Source organism: Cervus canadensis, chromosome 32 (genome assembly GCF_019320065.1).
Source record: "Cervus canadensis isolate Bull #8, Minnesota chromosome 32, ASM1932006v1, whole genome shotgun sequence".
In the NCBI taxonomy this organism is placed as follows: Eukaryota; Metazoa; Chordata; class Mammalia; order Artiodactyla; family Cervidae; genus Cervus; species Cervus canadensis.
The window spans coordinates 16,575,937-16,589,549 of record NC_057417.1 but is presented as its reverse complement, the minus strand read 5'-3'; the positions used below and the strand labels follow the sequence as shown (position 1 = coordinate 16,589,549).

Below are 13,613 nucleotides of genomic sequence, written 5' to 3'. Positions count from 1 at the left end.
GTGCTATAATTCACTTTTTTCCAAGATAAGAAACCTTGGACAATTTGCAGTAAAACGACTTGTCAAAAATAATATAGTGGTTAAGAATTAATACTGAAGTCATGCCATAGCCTTTGCATTTAAAAAGATGGTAACCACACAAAAGCTTCTGATAAAAGTCCCACACTGGCTTTTTCTTGTTCAGAGAGTTGTAGCTTTGCCATTGTCATTCAAATCTGGTCTAACCTAGCTCTCCGCTGCTGGCTCCTTATGGGATATAAATTTGGCTAGCAGTCTGGGTGTCTGAACTGGTGCATTATGGGCTGAGATCTCTTCTCTGAACTTCCACACCATGGCTTGTCAGAACGTCAAACGGTGAAAACTTACAAAAATATTTTCTGTCTCCTCCTCTCTTTATGTTAACTTCTAGGTAGTTTCCAAAGATCTAAGTTCTGTTTCACTGATTCTCTCTTTTGCTATGTATGATCTGATGTTTAATTAACATCAAGTTTTGAATTCCACTGACTATATTTTTCATTTTAAAGTTCTAATTCTTCAAGTCTGCCTTTTTTTATAGTGTATTATCCTTTTTTACTGTTTCTTTTTTAATGTTTTCAGTCATTTATGTATATTTATTTTAAGTCTTTGTTCATTTTGTTTTCTTAAATTTTCTGGGATGGTCTCCTTTATGGTAGACTGTTCTGCAGTTTTGTATCATGTATGAGCTTATTTTAAGAGGGATTTTATCTGTGGGCCTTCTTGGAATTAGGAATCAGTCTCCCAGAGAGTATTACCAGTCCAGGGCAATTTTAAACTAAACTTTCTCATTTTAAGGATTCCTAGACCACATATATAATCAACTCAAACTTCAAACCCTCATGAAAGTAGATCTGTGTTTGAGAACTCTCACAGAAATGTTTTACTTTCCCAGAGCCAAAACCCTATTCAAAACAGAAAGTAGTACACTAAAAATATATATATATGTGTGTGTGAAATTATAATACATATGTATATGAAAATTTGAAATGTGGATATATCCAATTGCCCAATTTATCAGTTTTAAACAAATTATTTAATTTTTGTGTAAGTTCATTTTGTTGTTGTTGTTCAGTCACTAAGTTGTGTCCAACTCTTTGTGACCCCATGGACTGCAGCATGCCAGGCTTCCCCGTCTTTCCTTATCTCCTGGAGCTTGCTCAAACTCATATCCATTGAGTTGATGATGCCATCCAACCATCTCATCCTCTGTCACCCCCTTCTGTCTTTTCCTCCAGTGAGTTGGCTCTTCGCATCAGGTAGTCAAAGTATTGGAGCTTCAGCTTCAGCATCAGTCCTTCCAATGAATATTCAGGGTTGATTTCCTTTAGGATGGACTGGTTGGATCTCCTTGATGTCCAAGGGACTCTCAAGAGTCTTCTCCAGCACCACAGTTCAAAAGTATCAATTCTTTGGTGCTCAGTCTTCTTTATAGTCCAACTCTCACACCTGTACATGACTGCTGGAAAAACTTTAGCTTTGACTATACAGACTTCTGTTGGCAAAGTAATGTCTCTGCTTTTTAATATGCTGTCTGGGTTTGTCATAGCTTTTCTTCCAAGAATTCTTTTAATTTCATGGCTTTAGTCACCATCTGCAGTGATTTTGGAGCCCAAGAAAATAAAAATCTGTCACTGTTTCCACTTTTTCCCCATCTGTTTGCCATGAAATGATGGGATCAGATGCCGTGATCTTAGTTTTTTAAATAACGAGTTTTAAGCTAGTTTTTTCCCTCTCTTTTGCCCTCATCAAGAGACTCTTTAGTTTCTCTTCACTTTCTGCCATTAGGGTGGTATCATCTGCATATCTGAGGTTATTGATATTTCTCCCAGCAATTTTGATTCCAGCTTGTGAGTCATCAAGCCCAGCATTTTACATGATGTACTCTGCATATAAGTTAAATAAATAGGTTGATGATATATAATGAATTCCTTGATGAATTCCTTTCCTAATTTTGAACCAGTCCATTGTACATTAGTTCAAATATCAAAAGTATAAACCAGTATAAACTCTTTCTTCTGCCCTTGTCCTTCTCCTAATTTCCACTGCTCCCAACAGGTAACCCCTGTTACTAAGCAAACCCTGTTGCTTTTTTTCCTAGAGGTGTTTTTATACAAACATGGTGGTAAAAATCTTTCCTCTCCCTCTTTTACACTGATAGTAACATACTATACCAGAAGTAGTGTTCTGTGTTTCGTGTCTTAACAAGGCATTTTGATAATAAACCTTGAAGATCTTTCCAAGTCAGTCCATAATAAGCTTGCTTATTCTTTTCATCATCCCTGTGTATGAGTATACCAGGCATTTGATGGACGTTTAGTCTGTGGCTGTTCTATCACGTTTTGCTCTAGGAGTTCATGGAGATCAATTCTCAGATACTATTTGCTTTCACTTCTCTTTTCTGCAATGACACATCTCCTCTTCCACTTACCCAGGATCAACTTGCAGCAGACATGTACAACTTTATGGCCAAAGAAGGGGAGTACGGCAAATTCTTTGTTACGGTAAGCCCTTTGCCCTGGTGAGACATGAAAACACTGTAAAAATTGAGTCATTTTAGCTTTTTTTGCAAAAAATGTCATTTTTGGTTTTGCTCAGCCATTGTGTGTATGTCCATCCAATGCTAACGTTACTTTTGTTTTTGAATGTGGGTCTGTTCTCAGTTATTAGAAGCTCAAGCAGATTACCATAGAAAAGCATTAGCAGTCTTAGAAAAGGCCCTTCCCGAGTTGCGAGCCCATCAAGGTAACGTAACCTGCGTGCTGGCCTGACGCCTCCTTCTCGCCTCTGCCACTTCCGCCTCTGTTGTTCTTCACCCAGCTCCTTTGCATGCGTTTCCTCTGGACAAAGCTGCTCTGCCTAGGCGGGCACTGTTCCCCAGCACACTTTCATCTTCCCTTGCTGCATTCTCTAATTTCTTCCAAGCCCAAATTAACATACTAATGGAACATTCGCAGTTCTTCTGAAACCTTCAGTTGAAGAGAAAGCTGCACCCTTTGGGGGAGCGCCTGTTTTCCTGTCTTCTAAATAGGCTCAAAACCTTCTAGCCTCTAATTACCTTCTCCCAAATCAGTTATTTGTTCCATAGGGCGTTATTCTGGCTCTGAGATTCCAGGAGCATACATTCTAGGAAAAAAGTTGGGGGCTTCCCAAAGGAAATTTTAGAAGCCAGTACCTGATACCGCAGCGTTAGGCACATAATCAGTGTGATTGGGTCATGAGAACGTGACCACCTGGTTCAGATCTTGTTCTCATCAGCCCTCACTTTGTCCACTGTGTTCAGGCACATTGCTGATCCTACCCTTGGGTTATGAGCAGTCCGAACTTTCCCTTGATGTCTTGTGTTGATTCTAATCCTCTCTGATTTGCTATCAGAGCATCTCCCAGCAGAGAGCAGTAAGTGATCAGACACTGCTGTCCCTTTTAGACGTGTTATACTTTTTGCCTTATGGTACGGTCCTGGCGTTTGGAACATAAGTGCCCCTGACAAAAGCATTGGTCTGGAGCTGAAAGAGGATTAAGCCAGGCGCTGAGTGTGACGAGTCTGTGATTGTGAAACATACACGTGTGTGCATGGGTGTGGCTGTGCACACACACTGGCCCCTCAAGAATACCACTCATCTCTCCTAAATATTAATAGCAGGCAATCCCAACAGATAGTCTTTGTGCCTGAGAGTTGTTAGATCTCAGAATTAGAAATCTGCGTCTTGCCTGGCCCTTTAGCCCATCTCCCATCTGATCCCATCTCCTAATTCATGGGTAACGGGGTTGAGTTACAGTGCAGGGGAACGAAGCAGCCGGCGAACACTCAGCCTTGCAAAGGGCCAGCTCTTGCTGGCCAAGGTCAGAGCGCCAAGAGCCTTTAGTTACGAGATACTTCCTATACACAGTGCTCTACACAGGACAAAATAGTAAACATCTTAGCCTTTGATGTTAGCCATCTTAGTCTTTGAATGGCTTCAAGCCTAGTCTGGAAGGGTTGGCTAAAGGACACAAAAAAGAAATTTCTTTAGCAACTCCACTCCCCCCTTTTGAAAGTTCCTGTTCTATTTTTACCCAAGGCTATTTTCCCTGGAGAAGCATGTCAGAAAGTCATGAGGAACAGGCAGGGGCAGGCAGGCGTTTTAGGAGGGACAAGGGAAGCCGGCGTGTGGCAGGAGCAGCCGTCAAAAGAAATGAGATTCCTTCTCTCTCTCTGAGGCTGTCACCTTCACCCAAGCCTTGCAGTTCAGCCCCTTCCACCTCTGCCTCCAGTCTGCCTCTTTATCTTAGTTCTGTCTTCCTCTTCCTTCTTCTCTATTTCTAGAAGCACTCAGAGTATCCTTATGGTAGGAAAAAAGCTTAACCTCCCACCCAGTGCCCTGGTCTCCCACTCCGGTCGTCTGACCTTTGTTCAGCACCTGCTTGTCCTCAGCATGGTGCCTTTCATCCTGTTCTCCTTTGTTTTTCTGGGAGGCTCTTGAGATGACTCATTTCTATCGACCACCTCAGTTTTCTAACCAGCTTCCCACCCGTGTGCTTTGTGGTCTGATTTCCACTCCCAAGCACTTTGCTATTAAAACCAAAAATGGAAAATAAAAAGCACTGCAAATCCCGATGGGCCAGGGATCCTGGATTGCCACATTCTGGCACGTGACGTGGCTTGAATGGGCTCTTCCTTGCCAGTTTCCCCCCACTCATTTTGTGTTTTCCACCATTGTTGGGGCTATGTTTTCTCCACATCAGAAATGAGCCTTTTCTGAGATCCAGTCCTTGCTCCTGTCTTCTTCTACCTCCTGTCTTTCCCACCTTTTCTCTCCAGGCCTCCACTCCCACCTGCATCTTCATCCACACAGCCTCAGGGTCGGGCGATGACTGGCTGTCACCTTAAACTCAGCATAGCTCAAGGAGCAACCTGATGCTCCCCCACACCAGCTGGCCTTTTCCTCCACCTGGTCTCCTCGGTACCTCCTTTCCCCAGACAGTCCAGGTTTCAAACCTCGGAGCCCTCTTTTTTTTCCTTTCTGAAGTCTCCTCTCCATTCCCACTCATGGCCCCCATCGCCTGGTGCAAGAATTTGGACTAAAGTGTCAGTTCCCAGACTCAGGATCCCTGCTCTCTTCTCAGCCCAAGTCCTCCTGGTCTACTTAATTCCTATCCACCTTCTAAGACTTTCACCAAGCTCCCCTCCTTGAGAAGCCTTCTCTGACAACTGAAGTCAACAGTGAACACTTGCATCTCCCAAATCGCTCTAGCATTTATGGTCTACACCAGAAGTCGCAAACAGCCGTTTCTCACTTAAAAAAAAAAAAAGCTTGTTTTTTAAACTAATTGCCATCATTTGAAAACCTTAACAGTCCTAATCTCTGGCTTCTCTTGGAAGTTCAGAGGGCCTGGTGATGCTGGATCTGCTTTCCCGCATGGTGACATGGGTCCAGCTCCCAGGAACGGCTGCCACCTTGGGCAAGACCACGCACACGCTGCCCACCGGATCGAGCTCCGACAGCGCCCACCCGGCCCCCACACACAGTTAATGTTTGCGACCCTTGTCTATACCATTTTTCTGCAGTGACTTAGCAAACACGTCTCATCTTGTTAATTTCTGTTGTCTGTTTACATGTGTGTCTTGTGTTCTCTTCACACTCTGATTGCTCTTGTCCCGGGGAGTGGGGCTTGGGGGGTGTTCTCTGTGACCTCTGACCCAACATTGCAGGTCCGTCACTTCAGGGGTCTATCATTAGAGGGGCAGCCCCACTGGTGAAGTCTGACTCCGGAGTGGTCTCTAAGCCAACGGCTCTCACACCCATCCTCTGCCAACGTTACACCAAGGTGGGGTGGGACACCCTGTCCAGTGTTGACCTGAAAGTTCGGGCCAGGGTCTGGAGTGTGCCTGCCCCTCAGTATCGCAGGGTCAGGCACAGGGAGGTGATGGCAGGAATCATTTGCAGAAGTCCCTGGGTGATTCTGGTGTGTCCCCCGCCCAGGGGAAGGTCAGCTGGCCCCCTTCTGCCTGTGTTGAAAATCATTGCTTTAAATAAAGGGACGAAGTGTTCGAGGTACGATCTGGCCTTTGAGTGGACTGTCCCAGAGCGCTGTCTTCTGAGAAGGGCCAGGCCCCTGGGTGCTGGTTGTGTTCAGAATTCCACGGACCAGGGCTGGGGCCCTCACCCCTTCCTTTAAGGTCCTAGGGTAGGAATTTACATTGGCCCTCTCCAGTCCTGTATGATAGTGCTCGGCTTGTGTTTACATTTTTAAGAAATTATTTCCTTTTTCAACGGAAGGAGTCAATTTCTTGTACCCTCCTTGCTCTTTCCACCAAAGAAAAGCAGCCTTTGACCTCTGACTTGCCAGGAGCACCCAGGTCTCCAGGTTTGTGGGATTTCCCTTTCCGTCCTGCAGTGGGCCCCTCCTGCCGTCACGTGCGGAGTGGTGTCAGAGCCACACTGGGGTAACACTGCCCACCTGGCATTCAAGATTCGAATAGTGAGGGGGCTGAAGGACACGTGTCCACATGCCGAGAGGAACCCTTCCTGACCACGTGTCCCAGTGGAGTAGCTTCCACCAGCCGGCTTGCTCTCTCTGGCTTCTGCATGCATCTCCATCAGTGCCGGCTCTCCATAGGCCCCCAGGCAGCCCGGGTCCCACCCCCACTTCTTACTATCCCTCATACATCCACGTCATAAACGCCTGTTTCTGTCTTCCTGCTTTCTTGTACGTCTTTCTGCTAAGCCGCCTCACATCTTTCGTGCAATGAAGCAGCGCACATGACCGGAAAATAATACACAGCGTTGCTTTGCTGCTGTCGGCACAGCCTCCAGCCTAAGCTGCCTTGGGGGGCTGCGTTCTCTCCACTCAGAATCCTGGGGCAGTTTGGGGGTCTGGCACCAAGAGGTGCTGCAGGTTCTGGGGTAGGAGTTTATGGTGGCCATCTCCAGTCCTGTTTGATAATACTTGGCTGGTGTTTACATTTTTAAGAAATTACTTCCTTTTTCAGTGGAAGGAGTTGACTTCTTGTCCTCCAGATAGAAGGCCAGTGCTGCTTTGCATGGCTAGATCAATTTCTTTTCAGGGAAAACTCTGTGCTCAGGTAGACCGTTGGTTTTAGCCCAGGGCAGCCCACCCATCTCGGGTGCATGTTGGGCCAGAAGCCCCACTGCAGCTTCCACTGGGCATCTCATATCAGGCACCACATGGGCGTGTCGGGCTCTGTTCCACAGGTCACCTTCCCAGCCTGGCACATACGTTGTGCTCTAGTAAACAGTAAATGACATGAGCAAAGAGGACACGTCTCCCCCTTTCCCAAAGCCTCAGCTACGGGCTGCTAAAAAAACAAATCCCTTCTGGTGGTCTGGGGGAGGAAATAACTTGGTGTTGCCCGCGAGGTGGTCGAGTGTCTCACTGGACAGTTTGCTGCTCTAGATAAGTGGGCGGAGAAGCCCGCCTTTGGGACGCCTTTGGAAGAACACCTGAAGCGGAGCGGCCGCGAGATCGCCCTGCCCATCGAGGCCTGCGTGATGCTGCTGTTGGAGACGGGCATGAAGGAGGAGGTGAGGGGCCCCGCCACCCCAGCCGGTCTCCCCGGACCAGTGGCTCTTGAACCGCATTCACTGTGACAACATTTCACACTGAAACCCTGTCCATGTTACCTTCTGTCGACATGGAATGAAAGAGAGCTTTCACAGAGCAGTATTTACCTTGCCTACCTGCAGTACACTCTGCCCCCCACTTCTTTTTTTGGTCCCATTTGATTATTTCATTTTATACTGTGATCATGATTTGTGAAAACGAATTTCATGATGTACTACTAAACCAGAGCTTATGTGAGCTTTAGTTTCCGAGAGCAAGATTCTTACATTTGTGTAGTACTCTGTGAGGTGGGGGAGGGTTATATTTACAAACTTTGTTTTATGAAATCCTTACCCCAGGTGGTGCTAGTGGTAAAAAAAAAAAAAAAAAAACAACAACCCACCTGCCAATGCAGGAGACGTAGTGTTCCATCTCTTGGTCAGGAAGATGCCCCGGAGGAGGGGATGACAACCCACTCCAGTATCCTTGCCTGGGAAATTCCATGGACAGAGAAACCTAGCAGGCTAGAGTCCATGGGGTCACACAGAGTTGGACACAACTCAGCAATGAACAACAAAAGCAAATAGCTGATTAACAATGTTGTGATATTTTCTGATGAACAGTGAAGCGACTCAGCCTTACAGATACATGTATCCATTCCCTTCCAAACTCCCCTCTCATCCGTAACTTTGAGCAGAGTTCCAGGTGCCATACTATAGGTGATACTGGCTTTTTGTTGTCTTTAGGGCCTTTTCCGAATCGGGGCTGGGGCCTCCAAGTTAAAGAAACTGAAAGCTGCTCTAGACTGTTCTACTTCTCACCTGGATGAGTTCTACTCCGACCCCCACGCTGTAGCAGGTGAGCTCCAGGGAAGAAGGCGCCTCAAGGTGGTGACAGAGCATCAGTTGAACATTCAATATTAAGTTTAAGTAACGGATAAAACTGAAATGGTCTCCTTAATAGATTTAAGGACAAAACTGAAATGACAAAACTCAAAGGTGTGTGTGCTTTCACTTACACATACATACCTTTTCTGTTCCTGTTTTGGGGGTTTGCTTTATTTTCCTGATCATCAAGTAAAAGTGAAACCAGCTTATAATCCAAATGTTTGGAGGTGTGCTTGTACTCTCTTCCCCTTTTTTACCCCCAAATCTCCCATCTGTGTAGAGAAATGATGTCTGTTAAAATTACTTTGAAGCTAATTTTACTTTCTGTTGATCTCTCAATATATTTTACATGGGACAGAAATTGTCTTATGAATATTTTATTCTCTAACCACTCTTGCCAATTCATGGTTTGTTCTATGTATTGTGAATGGTTATAATTGAGGTCATTTGAATTTGCAAAATAATATATCCTGAGAGTCCCAGCCTTGCCCCTTGTCACACTCAAAAGAGGGTGTCACTAATTTCAGGTGCTTTGAAGTCCTATTTACGGGAGCTGCCTGAACCTTTGATGACTTTTAATCTGTATGAAGAATGGACACAAGTTGCAAGGTAAGTGTAAAGAACACCAAATTGTTTTTTTCTTCATTGATTTACTTTTAACTGAAGGATAATTGCCTTATGATATTGTGTTGGCTTCTGCCATGCATCATCATGAATCCGCCATAGGTATACATGTCCCCTCCCTCTTGACCCTCCCTCCCACCTCCGGCCCCATCCCACCCCCCTAGATTGTCACAGAGCACCGGTTTGAGCTCCCTGACTCATATAGCAAATTCCCACTGGCTGTCTATATTTTACATACGGTAGTGTATATGTAACGAACACCGAATTTTAAAAGTTAAAGAAAACAATGTAATACTCTGTCCCGTTTGTAAATCATCTTACTCTTGGGGACCACAAAACAACAGTAAAATAAGGTATTTTGAGCTGTGTGGGAACTCAGCTGTGTAATAATAGAATGTTGACAAGATCAGTAACAATAGTTGATACTGAGCATTTGCAGTGTGCTAAGTACTATACTAATCTTTATGCCCATGACTTCCTGTAGCCAATAATTAATAACATGAAAGGCAGAAATGGTTGTTAGCCTCACTGCTCAGATGAGGAAACTGAGGCTTGTGGAAGATTGGTGTCACTTAACTGACAAAGCTTGGAATCCATAGCCAGAACCCTGCCCCGAAGCCTGAGTCCCTGGTGTTTATCTCTTCCCCTGCGACCCTGGCTTCTGTCTGTCCAGAAGTAGTTGGTTTTAGGCAAGGCAGAACTTGTTGCAAAAGTTCTAGAGGCTTCTCCCTGGCCGCCTCCTGGTCAACTTGTCCCTCCCAATTGACTTGCTTCCTCTCAGAATGCCTAATTCCTCACCTATAAGGGGAGGGGAATATACCTCCCCTCCCCTCCCTGTATCCTCAAATGCTCACCTGTTCCCATCAAATGAGCCGTGTTTAGAAATAAGCCATGTGTTTTGATGAGTCATTTGTCATCAGTTGAACCAGGCATTTGGGCTTTTTTTTTTTTAAGGTGTTGACTCTTTTTTTCCTTTAAATATTTAGTTATTTTTGGTTGCATCAGGTCTTAGTTGCAGCATGTGGGTCTTACTAACCCTGACCAGGGATCGAATCTGTATCCCCTGCATTGGAATGCAAATTATTAACCACTGGACCACCAGAGGAGTCCCTGAGCTTTTCTCTGCAGCTGTGGAGCAAGGCTTTCTGCCTGGTAGACAGTGAGGATTTTAAAGTAAGAGTGACTCTTGGTCCAGGTGTCCTTGGCACCAGCACGGGCACGCCTGCTCTGAGCACCCACATTTGTGGGGCCAGAGGAGCCCACGGAGCAGTATCAGGTCAGGGGTCCGGAGTCCCGTGTTGGGTGGGCTACTTCCCTCCTCCTAGACCTTGACTTTTCTCCCCGACTCGTCCCTGTGAGGAAATAAGCGGTAAAAGAAGGAATCTGTCTACTGGCGTGTTGACTGTATACTTGAGAAATGTCATCCCCTCCCAGTGACACATCCACTGGCCTCTGGAGTGTCACTGTGTTTAACCCCTGCGCACAGCTCTCCAGGCTGGTTCAGCTGTGGAGGAGGTTTTAAGTCCGAAGGTGTATTGTGTGAACAACTTCTAACGCCCTCTCCTGCTGGCGGGCAGAGTTGACTCTTGCCCTGCGGGCTCTGAGCTGACCCTTTCTGGGTCTGTGAAAGCTCGGGCATTGAAACTCTGCAGCAGCAGAATTCCTGTAATTGCTTCAAAACAGAAAGGGCTTCTTGGCCCGAAGCCTTCGGGCAGTACTGAACGCAGGGAGAGCCCTGGGGATTGGGGTGCTAGGAGCTTGGCCCGCTCGTCTGCTGCTGGGCCACCCTTGGGACAAGAGACCTGAGCCCCGATGCTATACGTGAATGTACACATTGTCTAGATAGAATTTTCAGAATGCCTCCTGTGTGCCAAGCATTGATCTAGGTGGTTTCTCATTGTTCTGTCTCTGAAAGCTCACAGTCACTTGGCAGAATTAGCATTCTTATCCCTAGTTTGGCACTTCAGGAGATTGAGTCTTAATGAGGTTGACTAACTGCTCAGCGTATGTTAGTTAGTGTTTGACTCCACATTTGTTTTCTTTCCAAAATCTGTGCTTTCTAATTAAAGTTTTTTTTAATTTAATTTTTTATTTTTTGGCTATACCACCTAGCATGTTGGATCCTAGTTCCCCAACCAAGAATTGAACTTGCGCCACCCACCCCCTCACCCCGACCCCATGCATTGGAAGCTTAGAGTCTTAACCACTGGACCACCAGGGAAGCCCCTTTAATTTTTTTTTTTTAATCTTGGCTGTGCCACACGGCCTGCAGGATCTCAGTTCCCTGACCAGGGATTGAAGCTGGGCCACAGTGGTGAAAAGTGCCGAATCCTAACCACTAGAAATTGCTGTGCTGTTTTCCAACTGTGCTTTTTCTGTCAGTGGGCGCATCGCTGCTAATATAGCAGATGAACACAGGTATTCCTGAGATGAGTATTAATAAATGGTTATAAATAATTTTTTTTCCTCAGTGTACAGGATCAAGACAAAAAACTTCAGGATTTATGGAGAACGTGTCAGAAGTTGCCACCACAAAATTTTGTTAACTTTAGGTATGTATGATTGGCATTCTGCAAATTAAGCCACCAAGCTGCAGTGAAGAAAGGTTTAATCCGAAGCAGAGAGGTCATTGGTTTCAAGCATGTTTGGCACATCAAAACCATGCTCTGGAGGGTAGCTCAGGGTTGCTGGGAGTGGGGCTTGACGTATGTTACTGTGATGCACCTGAGCACGGGTATCATGCCTGCCATCGGTAGGTACGTCTCCTGACCATTTCATCACTGCAACTGTTGGGAAAAAGTTCTTATGAAAAGTTTGACTGACAGTATGTTGGATTTGGAGTCCAAATTGTCCAATATCTAAAAGGCAAAAATTCAACAATAGTTGTCCTTTCTGTAGTGTCTTTCACATATGCTACATAATTTATTTTAAGCGGAGTACAAATCATCCTGCTAAATAAAACTTCAAGAAATGGAGATTATGTATTAGTTTGTGGAATGGCTGTGTTTGTAGGAAAATTTGCCATGGAATAAATTTCTAGTGTTTAACTTCAGTTTTCTCTTTGACTTAAAATGTAACTTTGAAGAAGCACAGAGAGAAGGGTAAAAAAGGTAGCCCAAGGTAATAAAGTCATTTAAAACCAAAGAAAAGTTTGTAAGAAGATATGATCTGAAACGACAAATACTTCACTAGTGAAATTTCTGGTATGTCACCTAACCTTTAATTTCAGTCTCAGATCCTATCACTAAGCTCTAAAGCTAAATATTCTAATATTTAGCTAATATTTTAAAATCTAAATATTTTAATATCTTAGCTATCAACCTTGCCTTATGAATGTGTTAAATTTATAATCCCTTATTTGATTTATTTAACACACCCAGCTTGTAATTGCAGGCACTCTTTGTTCAGTGTCTTATGGTGGAAACTAAATTACAGTTCTTGGTACTTTGGGATTTGAGCTTTTATTTCATTTAACTTACTCATTATAATTTTCACTAATTGTTTTTTGACTAGGGAGGACATTTCCATGGTTCAAAATTCAAAGATGTACAGTGGAAAAATCTCTTTCCTCTTCTTGTCTCTTAGCCATCTACTTTCTCTCCTGAGAAACAAGCTGTGTTTTCAGTTTCTTGTATATCCTCTCAGCAAGAGTTAATAGATGTAAAATCAAATATATGTACACATATATATGTCTGCACACAAATCCACAAACATTTCTGTCACACCTTTCACTTTTTTTTTTTAAACCAAATGGCAATGTATATTATGTACATCATTCTCCTCCTTGCCTTCTTTGCTATAATACACATCCTGGAAGTTTGTCCATATCAGTATGTAATAAATTTTTATGGCTACATAGTAGTCTACCGTATGTATATGCTGTGATTTATTTAATCAGCCCCCTCTTGGTAGATAGTTGGGTTATTCTTAATTTTTTGCTTTTATAGTGCTATTCTTGTACCTGAGAGTATATGATAAATTGGATATTTTCATAATTAGAGCCTAAAGCATTCTCACATATAGTTTCTTTTAAGCAATAAACCTGTACTTCTATTTTTAAAATCATGTTTGTAAAAAAGAAATTATGTTCATATTAAGAACATATTGACCCCACTGTTAATCATATTGTAATCTATTTCAGGGTAGAGAGATGGGGCATAAAGGAAAAACAAATTAGAAATATGTAGCACATAGAGATTGAATCATTGAGGTTTACATTTGAGCTGTTTTCCTGCTCCAAGCTCTGAACTATCTGTTCCCTGAAACAAAGAACATGCACTTATGGAGAAGGAAATGGCAACCCACTCCAGTATTCTTGCCTAGAGAATTCCATGGACAGAGGAGCTTGGTGGGCTAGTCCATGGGGTCACAAAGAGTAGGACAATAAAGGTTACTTTAATAACCAGATAAAACAAAGAAAACACACTTAACCCAAGGCAGCTTCGGGTTAAGTCCCACCCTGCACTTAGCATCTGTGCGATCTGGGGCTGAGCACCCCCTGGGCAGGAAGGTACTGCTCCTCCAAGTGTTTCAGAGTAGATG

At 44.1% G+C, this 13,613-nt stretch overlaps 1 protein-coding gene across 6 annotated transcripts in view; it reads left to right on the top strand.

Moving 5' to 3' along the window:
* The window catches only part of ARHGAP17 (Rho GTPase activating protein 17), a 94,937-nt gene that overhangs the window by 56,271 nt on the left and 25,053 nt on the right, over positions 1 to 13,613 (top strand). For all 6 annotated transcript variants that reach the window (XR_006266945.1, XM_043454751.1, XM_043454755.1 and 3 more), the window contains 6 exons: positions 2,451 to 2,519; positions 2,679 to 2,760; positions 7,414 to 7,541; positions 8,307 to 8,418; positions 8,975 to 9,056; positions 11,543 to 11,623. Coding sequence is in view for 5 of the 6 variants with exons in the window: in XM_043454751.1 (XP_043310686.1) it covers positions 2,451 to 2,519; positions 2,679 to 2,760; positions 7,414 to 7,541; positions 8,307 to 8,418; positions 8,975 to 9,056; positions 11,543 to 11,623 (554 nt within the window). In the remaining variant the exon portion in view is untranslated. The remainder of the gene's footprint in view (positions 1 to 2,450; positions 2,520 to 2,678; positions 2,761 to 7,413; positions 7,542 to 8,306; positions 8,419 to 8,974; positions 9,057 to 11,542; positions 11,624 to 13,613) is intronic.